The sequence below is a fragment of the Oryzias latipes genome, chromosome 17, assembly GCF_002234675.1.
Source record: "Oryzias latipes chromosome 17, ASM223467v1".
Taxonomy (NCBI): domain Eukaryota; kingdom Metazoa; phylum Chordata; class Actinopteri; order Beloniformes; family Adrianichthyidae; genus Oryzias; species Oryzias latipes.
The window spans coordinates 27813061-27839458 of NC_019875.2; the positions used below are offsets into that span (position 1 = coordinate 27813061).

The following is a 26398-nucleotide window of genomic DNA, read 5'->3' on the forward strand; positions in this document are numbered from 1 at the left end:
CTAGAGTTTCGGGAAGATTAGATCAGAGTCCAGGCGACCTGCTGCTGTCAGTCAAGTGAGCTGGGGGGGGAAAGCCCACGCTGCTGCACTACAGTGACCAGGCTGACGAACGGGACCAAAGAGGTTTCAGTCATCTTTGAGTCGAATTGGAATTCTAGAATACATCTTAAAATAACGTTAAATGATTATATCATAGGGATGTAAAGGACGAATTTGGATTTCAGGCTCTTTCATCCCTTCACTCTGACAGGAATTACTGTCCCTAATGTGACTGGAGAAACAAAAATCTCCAGTGAATCGTCAGTAAAATCTTCTGCTCAGTCAGAATATTATAAATAAACACATAGAGACAGTTTTTTCTCCCTGCATCTGTGATTTTACATATTGTAGTTCTCACAATAAGTCCTCAAATGCTGGTTATTTCATGTTTAGAGCATCATTTCTGATGTGTCCAGTGAGATCTGTTTATGTGAGAGATTTGAAACTGATTTTACATTGAAAGTGGAACCCCGACTTATCCATAGTTGTAAACAAAAACCCACTGTTATTAGATAAAGATGCAAGTAGAAAGAAATATTTATACATTCAAAAAGCACGAGGTAAATGTATGTTATGGGGTGTATATTTCATTCTGTTTGAAGTGTGCAGTATTTTGGTGTTACACCTTTTTACACCCCTTTATTGGGCCAAATCTTTCTCAGCAGACAGTACAGTGTGATCCATGGATGTTGACTTTTTATATTATGATATAATTAGCCGATGACTGTGACCTTTTCACAGGTAATTTACCAAATCTCAATATATTTACATTTTTGTTTTATTTAAGGTTAAAAAAAAACAAAGAAATCAAAGCATGATTTGTCTTACGCTTTACTTAAATTTATCCAATTCATGTCAAATTAAATCAATCTTTATTTCTGTAGCACTTTTAATACCCCTAACACAAAATGAATGATAAAATGTTTAAAAAACATGTCCAAACATTCTTAAAATGCAATATTCTTGGCATTGAGTTTATCATTTATTAGTTTATGCTGATTTATTGCATCATATAATATCATGTTTTATATTTTGGAAAAGAAAAGAGGGCCATAAATAAATAAAAAGTTTGACAATTGGGGACAAAATGTTGCTTAAAATGTGGAAATTCTGTTTAAAACATTTACTGTGAAGGTTTATTAAATCATCTTCTGGGAATTTGTGCTCATTTTCCCACCTTGTGATATTTAGTGGAACGTGGAGGTGGAGGTGGAGGTGGTGAGGCCAGCCCGGCCTGCTTTTTCACCCGGCCTCCTCTACAGGCCTCTCCTATCTGCTGCAAATGACAGGTCTATTTTGGAAAAGAGGCAGCGCTAAAGTAGGAACGTCAGCTATTTGGCATCATGAGCCCTTGGAGAAGAAAGGAAAAATAAGTGTAGTCAAGCACCCACCGCAGGAGGCTGGGACTCGTTCCATCAACCTGGATTTACAACCGTTTCACGGAGATTGGAGCATAAAGAAGAGATTTTTCAAAAAGCAGCGAGGATTGGATCGCTCTCTGGAAATTTGTCCAACTAAGTAACAGTCACGTGATTCACCTGTGCAGCTCAGAATCCAAGGTGAGTAAGTAGGCTTTATATTGGGTCTATGATTATGATCCATGCCTTTCCACTTTAATACATTTTCCCCATTTCTAATATTGTTGAATTTCGGGGTGGGAACCCCATTGAAATTATTTTACACATCTTTTTGTGGCATGATTTGCTGCAGAATCTTTAGGCTGAATTAATTCAAATGTATGGTTTTAGTCGTTTTCCAGGCAGATGGTAGAAAAGAAAATTTCCAGAGTTTTATCAAACGGCCTCTGGCTTCTACAAATGGCAGTGGTGAGAGATGAGCTCTGACAGCTGAGGTTATTTTTGGGACAGGCGGTTGAAGCCACAGAGGTGACAAAAGCAGGCAAATGTCACCAACGGAGAGTCACATATATACACTATGACCTTGTAACAGTGGGACTCATTTGTTGTGTTGCTGAACTGTCACTCAAGCTGCTCCGTAGCATTATGCCGCCGATTCTCCAAGTTTAGGGTGTGGGCGGATCCTTTTACAGCCTGGAGATGTGTTCAGATGGTTTCATACCACTTTTCCATTCATCACTGTATTTGATCAAAATCCCACAGGAGGGGAACAATCATACCAAGCAGTATATGTATTTTAGGAATTTAACTTAATAGGAAATACTCCTTTGTGCAGAAAATGTGATATACCATTGCAAAAGTGGTATTTTGGGAAAGTAAAAAGACAATTTTTTAAAGAAAAATTGTCTTGTTTTCTGTCTTGCAAGTAAAATGATCCTCTTAAGGACGTTTTGCAATGTGAAAACAATCTTAGTCTAAGAAAACATGAGTAAAATCTTTTCTGAAAATACGAATTCTTGGTAAAACCGTTGATGGATTTATTTATTTCTTTATTTTGTTTAAAGAAAGTGTTTTAAATCTTATTAATTTTTGACTTGTTTTTGCAGTTTAGCAGCTATTTATTTAAGGCAAGCAAGTATTTACTTTCATAATTTATGCAATTTCTTGAGTTAAAGCTAAACAAAAACCATTTAATCTTTCCATTTACCATCAGTAGTATTGTTGCTGCATGTTTTATCCACAACTCATCCGCCAGCTTCATTTATTCTCCACTCTGCTTCTCAAGCTCCTAAGTAATCTGTGGGATCTTTTTCTAATCCTTTTTTTTTACTCATAACTATGTTAAATCTGGGCAAAGCACCTTGCAAATGTTAAAATTTGTCTTCACTTTGTGACGCTCTTGATGAGCATGATTCCATCTAATTATTCACTCACACGCTTTCAACCATCAGAACTGTCTGGTTTTTTCTTTAAACTGTTTTTATCTCTACACTTCTATCATGTCCCGCAGCAGTCTTGTTTTTGAAATGCTTCCTTCGTAATGCACCTTCAAGCTAATATTTTGCCCCCGCACCGCAAACTCAAAAACCTTTCAGGATTTGCACAGACCTAGTACTCAGTGAAAAATGACTTGCAATGATGACATCCCAGCTAGAGAAACCATCAAGAAAGGGGAAAAAAATCTCCTCCTATAGTAATATGAAATCCACTAATGAAACCAAAACACGCGTGTCAGGGATATTTAAATGACATTTTAAAGTTATTATGGGATGGCCACAGAATCTACAGCTTGGCGGCAATTTTTTTGGCAAGGTATGAAATCTGGCCAAATTTTTCCACAATATGAGAAAAAAACAAGACGTGTTCAAGTGATCTTCACAAAATGTCCCACACACAGCAATATGTTAAGTCCACCACCACAACTGAAATGATGTTGACCTTTGACCTCAGGAAAGAGCCACAATTTGAATTAAAAAAATCACCTTTAGTCCCTTCTACAGATTTTGATCTAGGGATTTAGTTCTGTCACCTCCTAACTCATCAAGCATCATTAAGAAGCTACCTGGGAATATATGTTTGAATTAGAAGTTGTAGATCTTGAACAAGCGTTTGCGTAGAGTGTAGTGGCGTTCCTTTATTGCTCCCATGTTTTTTTACCGCCGTATTGTAAAAATGTAATAGATGAATTGTTGGCCCAAGCTGAATGAAACAATATGACATACGACATGAAGATATTATGAGGGCAGTTAACAAAAAACCTTGGTTGCCAAGGAAATCCTAGTTTTTACCTTTGCAGATTCCTCTAATACTAACATGGACCTGTGTCCGCCATAAAAGACTTGCTATGGAGATACAACTTAGAAAAAAAAGCCACAATTTTGAAAAAAAGTGTTTTTTTTTTAATGAATTTATCACGTGCAATTCTAAACAGGTTGACAAGAGCAGAAGGAGAGAGTGAGGGGTTTGGAGAAGGTGATCAATCAGTTAGGGTAAGGGTTAGGGTTAGAAGTCGGTGGGTACCGTCTGCTGGCCGGCAATGCCAGTTGTGGTTGATTTTCTGACTTGATTTGGAAAGAGTGTTTTAGTTTCTTGTTTATTTTTTAGGATTTTTTTTTTCTCTTAGGAAAAAGATTCTTGTATTAAAATGCATCCATACAGCTGTCATTACATTTCTGTTTTCTTTGACGGCAGGAAAAGAACAAAGAATGGATCAGAACTTCTTCGGAGGGGCCCCCCGGTTTCTCACTCGGCCGAAGGCTTTCTCTGTGTGTGTGGGGAAGGATGCTGCACTCAGCTGCACCATCGTGGGCAGCCCCACCCCAGTCGTAAGCTGGGAAAAAGACAAGCTCAAGCTCACGTCTGGGGGCCGCTTCAAGACCGTGGAGGATGGAGATGTGTACCGCCTGACCATCTATGACCTAACACTGGAAGATAGCGGCCAGTACATGTGCCGAGCCAAAAACAGTGTTGGGGAGGCGTACGCTGCTGTGACCCTGAAAGTGGCCCTGCCAGCAGAGATGTCTCAGAGGGCCCCTGCCTTCATGGTGAAGCCGTCCTCCACACGTGTGGGCTTGGGGGGAGATGTCGTCTTCCACTGCCGGGTGGCAGCTCACCCTGAGGCCAACTTTGAGTGGGAGAAGGATGGGCGCTACCTCGGAGAGACCAACCGCATCAAGATAGTCTCTGACGGCGACAGCAGCACATTAAAGATTCAGAGTGTTCGCAGTCTGGACGGCGGCACCTACACCTGCAGGGCCCAAAACTCTGCAGGCCGTTCCCAGGCTGCAGCGACCCTTGGCGTTGACACGCAGGATGCTCGCCACACGTCTGTGGACAAAAACACCTCCCTGCTCTCCCATCTGCAAAAGCGCAAAGAGGAAATGAAGAAGGACATTTCCATCTATCACTCTGAAGAAAAGAGCAGCTCTGTCTCTTCCTCCTCCACAACCAACGTTGCCGACGTGTTGAGTTCACTGAACCTGGAACACCAGTTAAGGGCATCTGCTCTGGCCAAGCTTCCCAAGGGTGTGTTCACCCGCACGTGCACAGTGACTGAGGGGAAACATGCCAAACTCAGCTGCTTAGTGACAGGTCACCCCAAACCGCACATCATCTGGAGGAAGGATGGGACTAACATCAGCGAAGGCCGCAGGCACGTCATCTACGAGGACCAGGCCGAGAACTTCATCCTGAAGATCCTGTATTGCAAGCAGAGCGATAACGGCCTTTACACTTGCAATGCCACAAACATGGCTGGGCAGACCTACAGTGCTGTGTTGGTTACAGTGAAAGGTAAGCCTTGAGTCCTAACATAAATACTGCAAATGCTACATTTATGCTACAGAAATAGGATAATTATGGTAATATATAATCCCTTAAAATCAGAAAGATGTATATCCTCTTTTTTGTTTGCACATGAACATAAACATAAACTAGAAATACATTTGGTAAAACAACTTGGAATGAAGCCCTCAAACTGCAGATAAAACAATGCTGCATTGGAGAAATTAATAGACAATATTCAATGGAAAAGCATCAGCATTGCTTTAGTTGCTGCTGAAATCACAGTATTCAGGTGTTGAGTGGATTTCTGCAGTCTGTAATGGATGGGGCTATTCATAACAATGTTAAATTTGGGCTAAGCCTCTTAAGGAAAGTATTGCATTGCATCTATTTTCTGCTGCTGATGAGCCGTTCACATTTGCCTTGGACTTCTTCACTGGACCACACAGACGCATGGCTGCTGGAACGGCCTTCGGGATGTGGTTCAAACTGCACCGTTAAAGATTTGTGTTGCTTATAATGGTGCTGGTTCGTCTTTTCTTTGGATTCATGATTGGATTCGAGAGTTTATAGTTACATTTTGAGTTTAAAGTTAAAGTAGAAAAATAATGGCAGCATACAAATGTGTAAGTTGCCAAAGAAAAGTACCCCAAACAAACCCAACCAAAATGTATTCTAAAAGACCTTTCAATGAGTTCTTGATAGACTCAAGCTTTAGATAAACACTGTGATGATCATGCGCTTGTGGACCATGGTGTTATCTTCTCTCTACCAGAGCCTAAAGTTCCATTTAGGAGGAAGCTGCAGGATGTGGAGGTGCAGGAAAAAACCTCGGCCAAGCTCATGTGTGAGGTCCCTCTGGTTGCCACTCAGGCCAACTGGTTCATGGAGGAAACGCGCCTGGAGCAAAGTTACAAGTATCACATGGAGGAGGACGGCACCGTGCGTCGCCTCACCATACATAATGTCACCACCAACGATGATGGCGTTTACATCTGTGAGATGAAGGAGGGCAGCCGGACTGTCGCTGAGCTCACTGTCCTAGGTATCATTCTGAGGATTTCTTTTGAAATAGTTGCGTTTTTGTAATCACTTCTTCAATGCAGTTGACATTTCATGTGTTCAATAATCCTGTTAATAAATTCTTTTTGCAGGAAAGTTGTTTTAAAGACTGTAGAGTCGACGTTTACTCCTAAAAGTCTTTATACTCTTTGAATCCAAGTGTGTTGTGTTCTTCATCTCAGGTAACATCACTAAAAAGCTTCCTCGAAGAACAGTAGTTCCTGTCAGTGACACGGTCATCTTCTGCGTGGAGCTGGAACATCCGTGCCCGGATGTGTACTGGACTCGGAACGGCGAGAAGTTGAAGCAAGATTCCCGCATTTCGATTGCTTCCACGCTCAGACAGTACACCCTGACCATCAGGGATTGTCAGGCAGACGACTCCGGAGAAGTGGCCTTTGTGGCTGGAGACTGCAAAACCTCCACACGATTCTCTGTTACAGGTTAGTCAAGTCCATCCATTCATTTCCCAAACCTGCTTAATCCCATTTGGAGTCAACGGGATGCTGGAGCCTATCCCAGCCACTGTCAGGTGAAGGGGGTAACTTAAAAGGTTCACCAGCCCACTGCAGGGCTACACAGAGCAAGCACACATTCCCACCTAAGGACAAGTTAGAGGCATCAATAATGATGCATGATGATCCATGATGCATGTTTTTGGACTGTGGGAGGAAGAAGAAAAACCCACGCATGCATAAGGTGAACTATCAAACTCCACACATAAAGTAACCAGTTGGGATTGGAACTCGGACCTTCTCATTGTGGAACGAAAATGCTAATCGCTACACCTCATTCAGCCCCCGAATTGAATCAAATAAACATTTATTATTTTCTTTTTCATTGATCAAAGTTCAATCAAGGTTCCATGAGTTGTAAACGTGTTCTCTGCGTTTGACCCAACCCTTGGAGAAGCGGTGAGCTGCAGACACAGAAACCATTTAGGGGGTTTAACCCCAAATCCAACCCCTTAATGCTGAGTGTTAAGCAGGAACCTTTGGGTCCCATTGTTGGAGTTTTTGGTATGACTTGACCGTAGATTTGAACTCAAGATCTTCCAGTCTCAGGGCGGACACTCCAACACAAGGCCAATGAGTTAATATTAGTATTAGTATCCACAAGTATTGATACTAGCTAGTATTTCAGTGGAATAACAGAATTACCGGAAAAAAACAACAACAAAGTACTGGGGAATAAAACTGTAACCTGGTGATTAAACTAATCAAAAAAGGTACAAATTGTTGTGGTTTACTCACTTAGTTGTATCTTATGTTGATACTATTTTCATTTTACAAACCCTAATGCTTGTTTGTATTTCACCATTAGTCAAAAACCTGAACTGGAAATCAGGAAATGAAGGAAGGAATTTGGTTTGGGGTTGTATGACCCTTTAAAGCAAATCAAAGTGCTATAAAATACATCAGAGTAAAACTGTCTCACAACCACTGACTGTATCACTGAGTGAGTGAGTGAGTGAGTGAGTGAGTGAGTGAGTGAGTGAGTGAGTGAGTGAGTGAGTGAGTGAGTGAGTGAGTGAGTGAGTGAGTGAGTGAGTGAGTGAGTGAGTGAGTGAGTGAGTGAGTGAGTGAGTGAGTGAGTGAGTGAGTGAGTGAGTGAGTGAGTTGTCAACTAAAGAAAATGGCTGAATTCCAGCTTCAACCAAAAAAGGGCAATTCAGTCGCCATATGTTTGTGACACGGACGCCGCCATGTTGGAACCAGCTACATCAGTGAGGAGTGATTGCTCAGAGTCAGTCTGACTCATCGTTTTCTCTTGCCAAGGACGAATGATTGTTCTGCAAGTAGAATGACTGAGTAATAGCCGTTTATTTCTCTATGGAAGTCATCGGGATTTTGGCTTCTTGGAGCCAGCAGGTATTTTCTGTTTGGAACGCCAAGTGGGGAGGAGACAACCAGTCCAGTTCTCACATACTTAATGATCACAACATACACAAGTACAGACCTCAGATCCCTGAGGTCATGTGACCAGGGTCTGCTGGTTGTTAAGTGGATCCAGTTAAGTGGTTAAGTGGATCCAGTTAAAAACTAAAGGTGACAGAGCCTTTGCAGCAGTGGCTCCATCTCTCTGGAACTCTCAGCCTCATATGTGTGGACTCAGTGTTTTCTTTTAAAAAAGCAGCTAAAAACCTATCTTTTTAAAATAGCTTTTACATCATTCTTTTTATATTCTGTGCTTTTACTGTGAGGCACTTTGTGATTTTTATCTTGAAAGGTGCTATGCAAATAAAGTTTATTATAAGTTTGTTACAACATATTGTTGTTGGCAAGAATGTAAAAAACTAAACATTTTACAACTTCTACACAACAAGCAGCGGTTTGTGTTAAATGTGAAGGACTGTTGAGCCGATGTATGAAAATGTAACTGTAGTTTCTAGCTGGTTATTTTGTGCAGCTTCACACTGGCGAGCCCCTGGTTTCACTTGTTTACCCTCCACAGCTGCACGGAAACATCCTCCTGACCCCCCCGTCGATGCCGTGGTGCAGAACAAGTCTGACTCCTCGATCACCTTTGGGTGGGCTCCTCCTGACAGCGACCGTCCTGTACCCATCAAAGGCTATGTCGTGGAGAGAAGGAAAGTTGGCGCCTCTACCTGGCAAAGGTGCAACGCTGGAGAACTCATTGTTACAACTGAGATCTCAATCTGCAACTTCACTGAAGAAGCTAGCTACCAATTCCGCATTTCTGCTGTTAATGACTTTGGGCAGAGTCCTTACCTGGAGGTTCCTGGAAGCTTCTTTCTTGGTGAGTGTGTGCCTTTTTTGTGAATTTCTCCTTTTGTGTCCCTTTTTCATGGATCTCTTGCTTTTGTTTTTCAGAGCCCACTGCAGACCTGAGGAAAGGTCTGGCGGACAGCTCTGCAGTTTCCGGGCAGGAGTTCTCTCTGTCCGTGGAACTGTCCGCTGTTTGCTCGGGCTTCTGGTCTTTAAATGGACGCCTCCTGCGTAGTGGAGCTGACTACCTCATCACCAGGTCAAAGACCACCCACACACTGGTCATCCGCAACGTGACGATGGAAATGAACGGAGCTGAAGTTAAATTTGTGGGTGGAGGGTCAGAGAGCAGCTGCATTTTATCTGTAAAGGGTAAAATATTGTTAAATGGTCTTCTTTTGTTTTCAAATCGCACAGAACAAGGATGGATTCTAACTGCACAACTTCTGTTTTTAGCCCCTCCTGTTAGGTTCACCAACAAGTCAGATCTTCCTGCAGAGGTGACCTGCAGTGTTCAAGATGCCGCTGAGCTTACTGCTGAGGTCTCAGACTTTGAAGCGGAGGTTTGTAAAAATGTTTTCTGTTTGTTTCCTTCAGACATCAATTAAGGAGCCACTCAGATGAAAATTGTGTTTTTTGTGTGTTTTTAACATCTTCTTGTGGCATTTTTCTAATGAAGGAGGACATAGACAAAGAAACTTAAACTTCACATTTTCTAAGGATGTCTTTATTCAAATCTTTGTGAATTAGAATAAGAAGAAAAAATATTGCAGGAAAATAATCTGGGCGGGGCCCCAAGCTCCCTGCTCCACTCCATTCTGATGCATCCAGATAAATTGATCCATATACGTCGTTGTTTTCCTCCTCTGATCTGGCATCTGGATCAGAACTGTACGTCTGGATAACTCCAATATTGCTCGCCATTTTTTGCAACGGTAATGTTAGGTTGGCGGTGTGAGGGGCTGTAAGCTAGCGGGAGAACGTGGAAAGGGGATGAAGGGCGGAGTTACGCCACACAAACACTCCCGCCCACAACTTACGGATGATTTTTAATCAACTTTGCAATACAGCATGTTGTCATAGACGGATGCATGGGCAGGGACCCTCATGCATCACATATTGATGCTTTGGGTGACACAAACTCATAGTATTTTCGACGAGCTGAAAATAAAGGATTCCAAAATGTTGGTGATTGATTTACGCTTTCCACCATAACAATAATTTTACTTTTATTTTTGTGTTATATACCAACAAAATATAGGTTATTATAAGTGCACTAGGTATAATAAAGGGAAATACTTTTTATAATTTTTATTTATTTTTATAATTATGATGATGATGATTATTATTATTGAGGCAGAAGTCACTATTTGTGAAACTTTACCAAAGTCATTTAATGGGAGCAGGCAACATGTCGAAACACGAGGAGTTGGGTTCATCCAAAGCGTCAATATATGACGAGTTGGGGTGAAAACTTGTTGGAAATTGTGTCCTATAGAAACGACATGGGGTTTATGATTTAGACTAAAAAGGCATAATCAAAATGAAAAGTCCACTGGGAACCATTTGAAAATAAAAAAATGGGCTTTAAATAGGGCTGCACGATGAGGAAAACTCGCGATATGCGATATTGGTGATTAATATTGCGATAACGATATAATTTGCGGTATATAAACAAATGGCAAAACAACCAAAAACATAATTTCCATTTCACTGCAACAGTTTAAAAATGATACTCCAAATGCCCTAATCGACGTAGGAGGCAAACATCAGACATAAAAGGGCTCATCTGATTGATCAACAATGTAAACGGGTCCTTCCGATTGGTTAAATGCATACAGGGATTTCTTTAATTTGTTCAATATTTCAAGCTGCCATGAGTTTGTTTTAGCACATTTAAGGTAACCATTTATTGCGATTTTCGCTGTCTTTTGCGGTATGCATATTGCACAGCTTGATGTTGCGATAACTATAAATTAGCTTATATTGTGCAGGCCTAGCTTTAAACCTGTTTGACCTTATATTGGAAATATAGGAAGTGGAATAAAACTAAAAGTATCTGTCTGCAGGTTTTTCTGGCTTAACCCTTATGTGGTGTTCGGGTCTGTGGGACCCGTTTTCATTTTTTATCAAAAGAAAAATGATACAATTAATTAATTTTTCAAACTCAGATTCACTGGCCTTGGCTCATTTTCTGTGAAGAACAGATATCAGAACACATTTTTAATGACCACACACCGTATACCCCCCCAACACATTTATATTACATATAAGATGTTCGGGTCCACTGGACCCGGGGCTAATAGAAGTGTGGAAATTGATGTTTTATGTACCTACACTCTGTCCTCCACCTGTCTGGGCCTGCTGTGTGTGTGTGGGTGTGTGTGTGTGTGTGTTACCAGTGAGAAAGAGAGAGAGAGAGTGGCAGAGAGAGAAAGATTCACTGTAAATGTGAGTTCTGTTTCTGCACCTGCGGTTCCCGCGCAAGGTTGCAACATTGTTAGAATAATTCAAGAATCAACTCTGTTTGCTCTCGTTCTCCCGCACATTTGACATTTAACCATTTGACTTTCTTGCGGGAATCTTTAATATCTCGCTCTTTATCTGCTACAAATTGGAGGCGGGACACGTTAAATATAGCTTTGCCAGTGTGGTTTCTTATCATAACTGATCAAAATGGCCAAAAGGCTTTCTGCGCAGAGGGCCCTGGAATGGATTTTAGAAGAGAGTGACGTTTTTGAGGATGATGTAGAGGGAGACGATTCAGAAGAGGAGGTTTCAGAATTAGAGGATCACATTTCTGAAAATTCAGAGTCTGACAGTGACTCTGAAGAAGATGATTAGATTGGGGCGGCCGTGGAGCAGCGGTCGGGTGGTTGGCCCATGATCGTACGATTGCAGGTTCAATTCCCGCCTTGCACGCCCATGAGTCGAAGTGTCCTTGGGCAAGACACTGAACCCCACCTTGCCTCTGGTGGTAGGCGGGCGCCTGTGTTTGGCAGCAGAGCCGCCACCAGTGTCTGAATGTGTGAGTGAATGTGTGTGTCACTGGGTGAATGGGTCTGTGACTGTAAAGCGCTTTGTCCTTGTTGGAAGAAAGGCGCTATATAAGTATACGCCATTTACCATTTACCATTGAGCATCAGCCAGTTCCAAAACGAAGCCATCAGCGACCAGGCCGTCAGCGGCCAGGACCATGTGTTGTACAGGCTAGTGGCTAGAAGGCCATGTGTTCAATGGGGCTGATGTGTTGTCTTGACTAATAGGTTTACTCTATGTGTTCAGCTTGTGTTGTGCAGCTGAATGGGTTCAGTTTCTGTGTTCAAATAAATAAAAGTCAGTAGTTTTGAAAACCCTTGCTTCACTTGAAAATTTGTTTCCACTCATATCTTGATTTTAATTGATTTTCTTTATCACGTTTTAAATAATGAGTTATGAATGTGATCTAACAAAGGTAAAGGGCAAAAATTAACCAAATATACTGATTGTAAATGGATATGGTAAACATCTGTCGAGTATTTTAACATCAAAGTGTTTGATTGTGAGGCATTAAAAACCACAACATGCAACGGGTCCACCAGACCCACGAACACTGGCTGAGTAACAACAATATGAACACCACACAAGGGTTAAATGTTCTCCACAAGCAATGCTGAACATTTCTAATGATTTTTTTTGCACCCAGTAAAAAATACACCAATCTAATGGAGAGCATTTTATTTATTTTTTTACCTTCTGCCCTTTTGTTTCTTTTCTTATGCACTTTTTCCGTTTGTACAAAACTCATGTTTGAAATATTTAGTCGTGTGAAATACTAACTGTTCATATCTGGTTTTTCAGGTTGTTTGGATGAAAAATGGTCGGGAGGTAAAAGTTGGCAAGAAGTATGAATATGTGGTGATGGATCGAAAGAGGACCCTGGTAGTTCACAACGTAACGGAGGAAGATGTGGGCATTTATGAGTGTGTTTTAGGAAATGAAAAGTTACCCATAAAACTCAACCTGAAAGGTACATTCATTATTTTTATATAAGCTTGCTTCTTCCCCCTCCTTTTCAAGCAATAAATCAAGCTCTACTGAACTTTAGTTAATTATCTCTTTATTTAATTAAGCAAATGTGATTTAGGTGACTTTTTTGTTTTGTTTTAGTCTTTGTCTTTTTAAAATATGCATTTCAACATTTCTGTAATGAGTTTGATAAATATGTGTAATTTCTTTATTACTTTGACTACAATGCTTGAAAAAAATCAAAAACCACTAAATCACAGTATAAAATCATTTATTTGTTTTTTTTTAAAAACTACATATTAAAAGAAGTGATTTATCATAGAATAACTGAGTCACTGAGTTACTTTTTTAATCTCTTAGACGAACCTGCCAAATTTCTGAACAAAGCAAGAGGAACTATGGGATTGTCATCCTCACTCAAAGGAGATCTTGAGTTGAGCTGTGAAGTCTCTCCTGCCAGCGGTGTTGTTGTTTGGAGAAAGGATCAAGTAGAAATTACGGAGGACCAAAGAACTATAATCTTTTCAAAAGGGACTCACAGGAAGCTCATCATCAAGGGCGCCAAGAAAAGTGATGAAGGCCATTACTCCTGTGAGACGGCAGCCGACAAAGTCACATTCCATGTCAAAATCAAAGGTAGGACTTTTAACCTTCTGCAAAACAAAGGTATAACTTCATATTGAAGTTTGCTTAGCTTTGATTTTTTGATTTCAGAAGCTCAAGCCCAAGCTTTTTTCACCAACAAAGAGTCCGTCCAGAAGGAGGTGAGGGCGACTCTTTCCCAGAAAGTAACACTTAGCTGTGAAGTGTCTGACTGCAAGATGGAGGTGAAATGGCACAAAGACGGCAAGCTGCTTGGGTCAAGTCGGACGGTGTACCCAGAGGCAAAGGGGGCTGTCCGTCAGCTGGTGATTGAAAAAGCAGAGAGGAGTGATGCTGGAGAGTACACATGTGAAGCCGGAGGGGAGAAGCTTTCCTTTAGGATCCTTGTGTCAGGTAGAACCTGTTGATTTGTTTTGCATCTCCTTTCTTGGTCGTGTTCTTGGTATTAGTCAAGCACTTTGACAGGAACATCATTTTAGTGACAATTTTGGTGAAACTCTCATTTATCTTTCAGACGTTCAACCAACGTTCCTCAACAAGGACTTGGTTCAGAAGGAAGTGAAAGCCACCGTTTCCCAGAAAACCACTTTAAGCTGTGAGGTTGCGGATACCAAAACAGAGGTCAAGTGGTTTAAAGATGGCAAGCAGCTGACCTCCAGCAAAACTGTTCACACTGAATCAAAAGGAAAACTTCGTCAGCTGGTGATAGACAGCGTGGAGAAGAAAGATGCTGGAGAGTACATTTGTGAGGCTGGCCCAGAGAAGATGGCTTTTAAGATCCAAGTAGCAGGTAAAAGTAGAGGGTGAATGTTACAAAGCTTTTTAGGATCCTGTCTGATGTACTGATTTGCTGTCATAAACCTTCCATCAGAGATGCAGCCGGTCTTCTCCAACAAAGATTCAGTCCAGAAGGAGATGAAAGCCAATGTGTCCCAGAAGGCCACTCTCAGCTGTGAGGTGTTTGATTCCAACACTGAAGTGAAATGGTACAAAGACCAAAAGCTCATCACTTCCAGTAAAACTGTTCATGTCGAGGCAAAGGGGAAGATTCGCCAGTTGGTAATCGACGGCTTGGACAAGAAGGACGCTGGAGAGTACACCTGTGAATCTGGGACTGAAAAGCTGGTCTTTAAACTTCAGGTGGCAGGTAAGACCGGTACCAAACCCTTTCACCAAACCAAAGCTGACAGTTACAAAATACTGTCGTGTACATTTGTGGTCTGCCCAGACACGCAGGTGCAGTCGGCTTTCCTTAAAAAAGAATCAGTCCAGAAGGAGGTGAAGGCCACGCTCTCCAAGACTGCCACTCTGACCTGCGAGGTGGCTGATGCCAAAACGGAGGTGAAATGGTTCAAGGAGGGCAAACTGGTGACATCCAGCAAGACGGTTCATGCAGAGTCTAAAGGGAAGATGCGGCAGCTGGTCATCGACAGCGTGGAGAAGAGAGATGCTGGAGAATACAGCTGTGAGGCTGGAACTGAGAAGATGACTTTTAAAATACACCTGGATGGTAAGGAAATGCAATGTTTTCAATAATAAATGTCAGAAATTGTAATTGACATGCTTATATATTATTTTATAATTAGCTGGTTTGGGTAAAATTTGGAAGCTTTTTGTTTGTCTTTTCCTCAAAAAAACCCTATTATCTATATTTTTAGTCAGACTTTTATTTTGGAATTCAGTACGTCTTAGCTTAAATATTGAAGTTTATTTTAGGAACATGTATTGTTTCCCCTCAGCAGCTACTGCTTGGTTGTTGGTAAAAATCCAAAAATTAAAGATGGAACCAGCAAATCATAAAGTCTTGATAGCAAAACTGTTTTATTTCTCTGTACCTCCACAGAAGGTCAACCCAAATCTGGCTTCTCCAACAAGGAGTCAGTCCAGAAGGAGGTGAAGGCCACGCTCTCCAAGACCGCCACTCTGACCTGCGAGGTGGCTGATGCCAAAACGGAGGTGAAATGGTTCAAGGAGGGCAAACTGGTGACATCCAGCAAGACGGTTCATGCAGAGTCTAAAGGGAAGATGCGGCAGCTGGTCATCGACAGCATGGAGAAGAAAGATGCTGGAGAATACAGCTGTGAGGCTGGAACTGAGAAGATGACTTTTAAAATACACCTGGATGGTAAGGACATGCAATGTTTTCAATAATAAAGGTCAGAAATTGTATTTGACATGCTTATATATTATTTTATAATTAGCTGGTTTGGGTAAAATTTGGAAGCTTTTTGTTTGTCTTTTCCTCAAAAAAACCCTATTATCTATATTTTTAGTCAGACTTTTATTTTGGAATTCAGTACGTCTTAGCTTAAATATTGAAGTTTATTTTAGGAACATGTATTGTTTCCCCTCAGCAGCTACTGCTTGGTTGTTGGTAAAAATCCAAAAATTAAAGATGGAACCAGCAAATCATAAAGTCTTGATAGCAAAACTGTTTTATTTCTCTTTACCTCCACAGAAGGTCAACCCAAATCTGGCTTCTCCAACAAGGAGTCAGTCCAGAAGGAGGTGAAGGCCACGCTCTCCAAGACCGCCACTCTGACCTGCGAGGTGGCTGATGCCAAAACGGAGGTGAAATGGTTCAAGGAGGGCAAACTGGTGACATCCAGCAAGACGGTTCATGCAGAGTCTAAAGGGAAGATGCGGCAGCTGGTCATCGACAGCGTGGAGAAGAAAGATGCTGGAGAATACAGCTGTGAGGCTGGAACTGAGAAGATGACTTTTAAAATACACCTGGATGGTAAGGAAATGCTGTAACCCTAAAAAAACACCAAGTTAAAAAAAAAAATTGTGAGGGCCATTATTAATTATCCCCACATCAAGCCATATTTTTTTACTTGTTTATTGTTGTAATTTAATAATCTTTTATTTGTTTTTAAATAACGTCTCTTTAAGGAAAAGGACATAAGCATGAGAACAATCAAAAAATGGTTTTATTTTGCGGTCCTTTAAATCATTAAGAATGTTTATAAATTAGGGGAAATATTTCAGTGTTTCCTTTTTGCTTTTCTTCCGTGGCTTTATTATTCATTCTTAGGGCAACATTTAAACAAAATTCAATCAAAGGCTTTAAACATAACTCAGCTGTATTGCTTGAGTTGATTCATATTTTTCAGACTTTTTTATTCAAAATTTGACATAATCCTCAGATTAGGTTTAGGTAAGTAATATGTCCTCAATGTTGTCATTTAAGGTATAATTTTACTTAAAGGAATAAAAATAAAATAAAAAGTTGATGGTAGGGTGTACATCTAATTTTCTTTTATCTCATTTTTAGAATCTGCGTCTGCCTTCTCCAACAAAGATTCTGTTCAGAAGGAGGTGAAGGCCGCGCTCTCTGAAAAAGTCACCCTGAAGTGCGAGGTGGCCGATGTGAAGACAGAGGTCAAATGGTACAAGGACAACAAACTACTGATTTCAAGCAAGACGGTTCATGCAGAGTCAAAGGGAAAAAGCCGCATGCTGGTTATTGACAGCATGGAGAAGAAAGACGCTGGAGAATACACATGTGAAGCTGGGAGTGAAAAGTTGGATTTCAAACTAAAGTTATCAGGTAATACATGTTTTATCAGGTTATTTTCTTTTATCCGGAGCTAAAGGTTTTTACATATAGCATCTGAAATGTCTTGAAGATGTGGCTGTCAAGTTCCAGAAGAAGTCCGTTAAGGAGAAATATATTTTTGAAGCAAGTGAAAACATTGTTTTGGCCACTGAGCTGACCGCACAGAGCGGCAGCGTCAGGTGGTTCAGAGATGAGGTGGAGCTCAAGGAGGGCGGCAAGTATGAAATGAAAAGAGATGGCCTCTCCCGGACTCTGACGGTGAAATGTTCAGACGCCAAAGACAGCGGGACGTACTCCTGTCAGACCTCAGATGACAAAGTGGAGTTCAAGGTTCAGGTTCAAGGTAAGCCGAGTTTCCTAAAACAGTGTTTTTCAACCAGTGTGCCGCGGCACACTAGTGTGCCGTGGGAGATGGTCAAGTGTGCCGTGGGGAATTGCCCTCATTAACTGAAAAATTAAACATTTCCCATCTCCAGGATTTCAGCTCTCTGTTCATCCAAACAGGCCCTGATAAAACACTGAGGAGTTAGGAATATAAAAGATCGAAAAATACTTTTTCTTTGCGTTTATTTTATTTTATTAAAGACATTTTGACAGTAGCGGTTTTAGGCACGGGCCATACGGGCGATCGCCCGGGGCGGAAAAATGACGGAGGGGCGGCGCCAGCGGCTCAGCTCTTGTAAAATACTTTATGCATCACTATTGGTTTACTTATATCACAGAGTTTGTAACAGCCTGAAACCTGGCGGCGCCCCCGCCCCGCAGCTGCGCTCCCTGCTGTCTTTGAGAAGTAGACGCAAAATGTGTGTGAGAAGGAGAAGGGAGGGGGCGCGGGGTGAAGAAGGAGAAGGGAGGGGGCGCGGGGTGAAGGATGCAGGCTGAGAGGTGAGCACGGAGCGCAAAACGCATGCGCAAACCTGGCTGGATCTTCTTCCAGGGGGGCAACGGTCGCGGGCCGCGGCTCAGTGCTTGATGAAAAAATAAAAATAAAAATTGCGCCGCCATGTAGCGAATTGGCGCCCCTGGGTGCAGCTGCACGCGCTCCTTCTGGAAATGTATGACGAACGGGGGGGGGGGGGGGGGGGGGGCTGCGGGTATAAAAAAGGTATAAAAAAATCATGCTTTTTTGGTTATTTTTGTGTGAAATGCCCAAATAAAAAATGGGAAAACAAAAAAAATTCTTCACTTAGATGACAGTTGGTTTAGTCGACAGACTTGATACCTATGTCAGGACATTTATGCTAAATGCAAAAACATCTGAAATATGGAGAAAAAAGGTCAAAGCTGGTGCCCAATTTAGAAAGAAAAGAGAAGAAGAGGAGAAAAGAGACAAAGAAAAGGGTAATATCGCATAACTAGATGCACGTTTTCTAAATTCGAATGCTACCTGCCCTTCAACAACAACGTTGCAGAGGAAAAATCTCTTGTTTGGTCTACCATGACCAAAACTGAAGTAGGCCCAAATATTGCAAATAACGTCATTTTTAAGATATTTATTCTTAAATGTTTGCTCTGCCTTAACTTGTTACATTAGTTATGATTCGTGTGTCTGTCTGCTCTGCTGTAACACAAAGTTTTTGTTGTGTTTTATTGTTGTATATTAGTTCATAATGTTAAATAAGCTGTGATGGTAGCATGTTGCTGCTGCTGCTGTTAGCTTTTCAAAACTCCAGTTGATCAAGTCATACCTGAGATCACCAATGTCTCAGGAGCAACTCACTAACCTGCTGTTGTTAGTATCAATCATTCAGGGGGGGAGCAGATTTCATATGATGACGTTATTGACAAGCTTGCATCAGGAAGGCCACAAAGGTTAGGTTTTAGTTAGTGTTTTCTGTTCTTAGTGCTGCAGTTACATTTATTCTAGTGTATTATTTGTGTGATTTGTAGTTTATAATATTTATTTCAGATTATTTGTGTTTATTAAATATTTCCTAACTGTATTTTCAGTTACAATAAATGGACAAAGTGACTCTATTGGGGGGGGGGGGGGGGGGGGGGCGAGGGGGGAGGGTCTCGCCCGGGGAGTAATTCAGGGTAGAACCGCCACTGCATTTTGATAAGAATGACGTACCGCGATTCAGCTGCAACTCCGGCTGTATTTTGGAAAAGTCCCGCCCCTTTAACTGTCTCCACCAATCATTCTTGGGGAGCTTAATCACATGTCATCAGTCTGACCAATCAGAAGTGGTTAAAGTCTTCACTTCCTTGTCCTGATTTAGCTCGTAAAGTCGCTCAGTTCTAACATAAATACCAGCTAAAGCTCGTCTTTATCGGTGCAGCTTTCCACAGAATCCGGTATCAGACCGTGGAACAAGTGAACAAAACAAGGAAGCTCAGAGACGCGATCTCCGCCGGCCGTTTTATGCACTACATCTCCCATGATGCATTGGGTTGTGAGAGTGACAGCGCTCAAGGAGATCTGTTGTTAAACGTCTTGAAATCAACGAACACACATCAAACTGTTTTTACATCTTCTAACTTAACTTTTATTGCATCTTTTAGAAAAAAACAGCTGCAGTTTCCAGCTTTTTCTGCAACAATTATCTAAAAAATGCATGTGAGATTGTGGAGGGGCTGTAGATCAATACAGACTATGAGTTTCTCCTTTTTTTTTTTTTTTTTTAATTTTGGGATCCTGGTGTGCCGCGGGATTTTTTTTAAGGTTAAAGTGTGCCGTGGCTCAGAAACGGTTGAAAAACACTGTCCTAAAACGCCTCCCTGCATGTTCAAGTGACCTCTGATGAGGAACTCTGCTGGTTTCCCCTTCAGATGCAGCTTTGAAGTTTGTTGTTCCTTTGAAAGCTGCTTCAGTGGAGTCAGGCGGCACACTTAGCCTGGTTTGTGAATTAAACAAGGCCTTGGGCGATGTTGTCTGGAAACATGACGGCAAAGAGATCAAACCCGGGGGCAGGCACTGCATCGGAGTAGATGGTGCAAAGCGAGCTCTCACTCTGACCGGCATGACGAAAGAAGATGAAGGAGACTACAGCTGCGACTGTAAAAGTGACAAGACTTCTGCTAAAGTTACCACCAAAGGTAACTAATGAATGTTTGGTTCAAAGCTGGAAACATTTATGAAATATTTTGAAAATGGAACAAAGCTTTAAACGGACACTAAAGCCATTTGATACTACATTTTGGGGTTTGGTTAAAAAAGTAGTTTTAGAGGTAAAATTTGTGCACTTTCCATGTCTTTGCATATTGGGGGGTGCAGACAGAAAGCTCAGGCGCCTTCTTTACCTGCACACGAAACACCAACGTCTTCTGCTTGAACAAGCGCGAAAGACATCGGAACATAATCCATCACCTGATTTAATGCACAGGAACAAAAAAAAGTAAATAATGATGATAAAAATTAGCATTACACTTTAGAAATGAAACACAATTCTAAAGAAAAAAAAATGAAGCAGAACATACAATAAATCAAATATTTAACACAATAAGTAAATATTACTACCACTCTGTGCTTTGTTTCATGATTTTATGCCTTCTTTTTGTAAAGCAGTGAGTGTTTCTTTGTGAAAACTGCTATATAAATAAAGATATTCCATTCAATTCTAAAATGAACATATAGGCTACAATAACATGCTGTGATAAATAAAAATAATGAAGCTCACATTGAACTTCTCTGTTATGCCATAGGAGTAAAAACTAACTTCGTTTGTATCTTAACGATCTGCTAAATTTTTATTTAGGCTAATAAACATATAAAAATTAAATTTCCCATGAATTTGTGACTGCTACTTCTGATCCAAACACATTTTTCTTTAGTTTTATTCCATCATTGCAGAAAATAGAAACTTTAATTTAGCATTTTTTCCTGCTTTCAGCGCCACGACTCGTGAGGCTGACCACCAAGCTGAACAATGTTGTTGCCACGGAGGGAAAAGACGCCATTTTTAAGTGCGCCGTAACGCCAGTGGATGCCAGTGTTAAGTGGTTCCACAAAAATGTTCCCATCACCGTTGGTCCAAAGTACAAGACTGAACACGGCGCAGGGACTCACTCACTCACCATCGCCTCTGTCACCCAGAAAGATGCCGGCGAGATAAGCGTTGATGCAGAAGGCAAAACTTGCAAAGCAACTCTGCAAGTTCAGCGTAAGAAAAGCCATCTTTGTAGTCAGAATTATAAAGTTTGTGATATCTTCAGCGTCCACTTTTACTTTCTTCAGATGAACCTGTGACCTTCCAGAAAAAGCTGGAAAACCTGACGGTGGAGGAGCAGAGTGAGGTCAAACTGGAGGTAGAGCTCAGTAAGGCTTCCGATGAGGTCAGGTGGATGAAGAACAGTGTGGTGCTGCAGCCTGCAGGAAACATTGAGATTCGTCTCGATGGAGCTAAGCAGGCTCTAGTCTTCAAGAGAATCACCTATGATGACCGAGGACTCTATTCTTGTGAAACTCTGGATGATAAAACTCAGGCCAAGCTTACCGTGGAAAGTACGGCTGATCCCTCAAGAGATATTTTAACTCTTTCCCTGTTTTTAGATTTATTTTTGAGTTTTTTTTTCCTTTCTTCTGCAGGGAAGAAGATCCGTGTCATTAAGGGTCTCGCAGACACCAAAGCGCATGAAGCAGAGAGTGCAAAGTTTGAGGTAGAGCTCAGTCAAGAAGATGTTGAGGGCTCATGGACCAGAGATGGGACCAAGTTGAAGACTGGAGCAAACTGCAGGATCGCAGTCCTTGGAAACAAGCACACCCTGACGCTGTCTAATCTTAGGAGAGAAGATGCTGGAACTATTTCCTTTAAGGCAGAAGGAGTCCATACTTCAGGCAAACTGGTTGTCACGGGTGAGTTCTGTCTCCTATTAGACACTTTTTGAAATAGAGCAATTTTTGACGATTTTGCTCTGGTTCTGCAGAACCTCCTGCGCTGATCTGCAAACCTTTAATGGATATTAAAGTTTCAGAGAGGGAAAAGGTTGCTTTTGAATGTGAGGTTTCTAGAGCCAACGCTGAGGTTAGATGGTTGAAGGTAAGCCATCCGCATTCCATTATAGTCTCTGAGATGAAAGAAAAAAGTCTCTTTTGTGACGTTTAAAAACAACTCCTCTCCAGGATGATCTAGAACTGAAACCCGGGAGAAACTTCGGCATTCATTCCTCAGGACAAAAACGCACTTTGATCATCACCAAATGCACGCCTGAAGATGCAGGCACCTATGTCTGCCGCACAGCCGATGACAGCACCTCAGCTAAGCTCAGCGTTCACGGTAGCGATGGCGTCACAGAGGAAACAGCCGTCACTCGTGACACTTCCACGGTAACACTGGATGTGTGTATTTGTGTTGCAGTCAGGGATATAAAGGTTGTGAAGAAGCTGGAAGATGTTGAAGTAATGGAGAAGGAGAGCGCGACTTTTGTTTGTGAAGTTTCACACGACGATGTGGAGGGCCACTGGTACAAAGGAAACGCCAAACTTAAAGCCAGTGACAACATCAAGATGAGACAAGAGGGTATGTTACCCAAAACCATGTTTTTTTTCTGTTTTTGACATGTTCTTGTGGCATTTTTCTGATTACGGAGAACAAATATAAAGAAATTAAGCCCAAAATTGCATTTCAGATTATTTCTGTATTCAAATTGTTGTGAACCTGGAGCAGATGAAATAATGCCATTTCAAAAGAGCATGTTTATGACAGACAATATGCTGGGTGGGCCACAAGCTCCCTGCTCTGGGCTTTCAGCAAAGGGAAGGAGAAGAGAGACGGGGCTGCTCCCCGCCAATGGCCCCGCCCACAATTCAAAGGCGAATCCTTGGTGGATTTCTGTCGCTTTGTTTCTTGATTTTGACAAAAAATGTCATAATAATGATTAAATGACCACTGGAAATGATTTTAATGTAGCTCAAAAGATGATTGGAGTGGGACTTTAATGACTTAAATATATTTGAAATCTTTTTTTTTAACTTTGTTTTTTTTCCAGGCAAAACCTATGTGTTGTTGTTTAAGTGTGTTTCCCCTGAAGATATGGGGGAGATTAAATTTACAGCAGAAAAGGCATCTTCAGTTGCAAAACTCAAAGTTAAAGGTAACCCGTCTGCTTGGTGCTGACACTAATTTCACCACAAACACTAAATGCCTTGTTTGCATGGAATCCACCTAACCAACATTTGAGCTTTTAGCATCTTTGCAAACGGATTTCTCCTTCTTTGTTTCCATCAAACAACATTTTAAGTTCTCCCTTTATTTATTTGTCAACAATAGGATTTCAGTAAAATGGTCCCAGCCAGAAGTATTGTTGGTTCCAGACTTTGAGAAGGAAAAATCCAGTTGTATAGTTGTTCCTCATTGAGGCCTGATGGCATCACAAAAAACATCTCCATGTTCACTTTATCATGAAGGGTTTTGTCCTGTGATTTTCAGACAGTTTGAAGCATGTGGACAATTCTAAGAGACCTCTGTTCTTCAGCCTTCAGAAGCTGAAATTCTTCTTTCTCTTTCGGCTTTTCCCATCAGGGGTCGCCACAGCGAATCATCCTTTTCCACCTCACTCTATCATGGACATCTTCTACCCTAACATTAGCCAACTTCATGTCCTCTGTTAAGACATCCATGTATCTCCTCTTTGGCCGTCCTCTTGCCCTCCTGCCAGGCAGCTCCATCTCCAACATCCTTCTACCAATATATCCACTATTTCTCCTCTGAACATGTCCAAACCATCTCAGTCTGGCTTCTCTGACTTTGTCGCTAACACAGGCAACATGAGCCGTCCCTCTGATGTACTCGTTCCTTATCCTGTCTAACCTGGTCACTCCTAAGGAGAACCTCAACATCTTCATCTCCGCTACCTCCATATCAGCCTCTTGTCTCTGTCTCACTGCTACCGTCTCTAACCCATAGAGCAGAGCTGGTCTCACCACTGTCTTGTACACCTTTCCTTTGAGTCTTGCTGGCACTCTTCTGTCACACAACACTCCTGACACTTTCCTCCATCCGCTCCAACCTGCCTGCACTCGCCTCTTCACCTCTTTTCCACACTCCCCATCACACTGAACTGTTGACCCCAAGTACTTAAACTCCTGCACCTTCTTCACCTCAGCCCCCTGTAACCTAATGCTTCCACCTTGATCCCTCTCGTTCAGACACATGTATTCTGTCTTACTACGACTGACCTTCATGCCTCTTCTTTCCAGAGCAAACCTCCACCTCTCTAGCTGTTCCTCCACCTGCTCTCTACTCTCACTGCAAATTACAATGTCATCCGCAAACATCATTGTCCAGGGAGATTCCTGTCTTACCTCGTCTGTCAGCCTGTCCATCAGCACAGCAAACAAAAAGGGACTCAAAGCTGATCCTTGGTGTAGTCCCACCTCCACCTTGAACTCCTCTGTCTGACCTACAGCACATCTCACCACCGTCATACTTCTCTCATACATGTCCTGAACTACTCTGACATACTTCTCTGCCACTCCAGACGACCTCATACAGTACCACAGCTCCTCCCTCGGCACCCTGTCATACGCCTTCTCTAAATCTACGAACACACAATGCAGCTCCTTCTGACCTTCTCTGTACTTTTCCATCAACATTCTCAAAGCAAAAATGGCATCAGTGGTGCTCTTACGGGGCATGAAACCATACTGCTGCTCACAGATCTCCACCTTCTTCCTAAGCCTGGCTTCCACTACTCTTTCCCACAGCTTCATTGTGTGGCTCATCAACTTTATTCCTCTATAGTTGCTGCAGTTCTGCGTGTCACCCTTGTTCTTAAAGATCGGAACCAGAACGCTTCTCCTCCATTCCTCAGGCATCTTCTCACTCTCTAAAATCCTATTGAACAACCTCGTTAGAAATTCCACTGCTGTCTCTCCTAAGCACTTCCATACCTCCACAGGTAGGTCATCAGGACCAACGGCCTTTCCGCTCTTCATCCTTTTCAGAGCCTTCCTAACCTCATCCTTTCCAATCTCTGCTACTTCCTGCTCCACAACAACCACATCTTCCTCCCTTCTTTCCCTGTCATTTTCCACGTTCATCAGCTCCTCAAAATACTCCTTCCATCTTTTCTGTACACTCTCCTGGGTTGTTAGCACCTTTCCATCTCTGTCCTTAATCACCCTTATCTGTTGCACGTCCTTCCCATCTCTGTCTCTCTGTCTGGCTAGCCTGTACAAGTCCTTCTCTCCTTCCTTTGTGTCTAACCTGTCATATAGCTCATCGTAAGCCTTCTGTTTGGCCTTTGCCACCTCTCTCTTCACTCTACGCTGCGCTTCCTTGTACTCCTGTCTACCTTCCTCAGTCCTTTCTACATCCCACTTCCTTTTAGCCAACCTCTTCCTCTGGACGCATTCCTGTACTTCCTCATTCCACCACCAAGTCTCTTTACCGTCTTTCCTCTTTCCAGATGACACACCTAGCACCTTCCTACCTGTTTCCCTGATAGTTTCTGCTGTAGTTTCCCAGTCATCTGGAAGCTCATCCTGACCACCCAGGACCTGCCTCAACTTCTGCCTAAATTTCTCACAAGTTTCTTCATTCTGTAGCTTCCACCACTTGGTCTTCTTTTCAGAAGCTGAAATTAAAGTTGCTTTATGTCTTTTTATTTCAATCTTTATATCTCTCAAGGTCCTCCAACATTTATTTTTAATTAGGGTTTGCTGACTATAGCGCTGCCATTTGGGTCAAGCTTTTAAAATCTGAACGTCTTGGTGTAAATGTGCTCCTATAAGGTTCTGCTTAGGTCTCTTGTGTGAGTAAAGTCTTACAGTATGGACCGATTTTTGCCTAAATGGATTTACAACCAATATCCAACTTTAGCCTTTATCACAATCACTACAACTAAAGGAGGTTTAAGTCTCCCAATTTTCTCAAAGCCTATGTATGTCACACAACCACTACATACATTTTGAGCATTATCCACGTAGGAAATTTCGGTCTTTTGTGATACATGCGTAATTCATAAGTGTTTCATGCGTTCGTCATTCGTTGATGGCCGACGGATCTTTACATAAATTCGGTTTTGAGCCGTTCAAAATTTTTGGTCAGTTGATAATTATACCGTTTAGACAAATTTTACGAAGTTTCTTATTTTACGCAATTTGCGTGATTTTTACAAGATGCATATGCAAAATTGAGGCTTTCCACAAACATTCCACATATGTCAAACAGACCGTTTACACAAGTACCACCGATGTATGACTTTTATATTGTGTATACGCCGCACATGTCACGTTCAAATTATGTAATTGACGCACAAGTCACTAATGAATTGCACATAAACAGCGCAAGAATTGTGCACAGTTCATGTTC

General features: G+C 41.8%; 1 protein-coding gene across 15 annotated transcripts in view; it reads left to right on the top strand.

Moving 5' to 3' along the window:
* Window positions 1-1386: 1386 nt before the first annotated feature.
* obscn (obscurin, cytoskeletal calmodulin and titin-interacting RhoGEF) overlaps window positions 1387-26398 on the top strand; it is a 70661-nt gene continuing 45649 nt past the window's right edge. For 13 of the 15 annotated variants that reach the window (XM_023964965.1, XM_023964967.1, XM_023964966.1 and 10 more), the window contains exons 1-25: window positions 1387-1598; window positions 4089-5189; window positions 5956-6225; window positions 6425-6685; window positions 8697-9002; window positions 9077-9343; window positions 9428-9534; window positions 12812-12980; window positions 13340-13615; window positions 13694-13975; window positions 14097-14372; window positions 14454-14729; window positions 14811-15092; window positions 15426-15707; window positions 16041-16322; window positions 16860-17135; window positions 17215-17487; window positions 19917-20183; window positions 20978-21247; window positions 21322-21588; window positions 21673-21939; window positions 22011-22123; window positions 22207-22360; window positions 22442-22603; window positions 23073-23177. In XM_023964965.1, the coding sequence (XP_023820733.1) occupies window positions 4103-5189; window positions 5956-6225; window positions 6425-6685; window positions 8697-9002; window positions 9077-9343; window positions 9428-9534; window positions 12812-12980; window positions 13340-13615; window positions 13694-13975; window positions 14097-14372; window positions 14454-14729; window positions 14811-15092; window positions 15426-15707; window positions 16041-16322; window positions 16860-17135; window positions 17215-17487; window positions 19917-20183; window positions 20978-21247; window positions 21322-21588; window positions 21673-21939; window positions 22011-22123; window positions 22207-22360; window positions 22442-22603; window positions 23073-23177 (6577 nt within the window). In that variant the 5' untranslated portion in view covers window positions 1387-1598; window positions 4089-4102. The remainder of the gene's footprint in view (window positions 1599-4088; window positions 5190-5955; window positions 6226-6424; window positions 6686-8696; window positions 9003-9076; window positions 9344-9427; window positions 9535-12811; window positions 12981-13339; window positions 13616-13693; window positions 13976-14096; window positions 14373-14453; window positions 14730-14810; window positions 15093-15425; window positions 15708-16040; window positions 16323-16859; window positions 17136-17214; window positions 17488-19916; window positions 20184-20977; window positions 21248-21321; window positions 21589-21672; window positions 21940-22010; window positions 22124-22206; window positions 22361-22441; window positions 22604-23072; window positions 23178-26398) is intronic. The other 2 variants (XM_023964973.1, XM_023964975.1) reach the window with 2 other exon arrangements.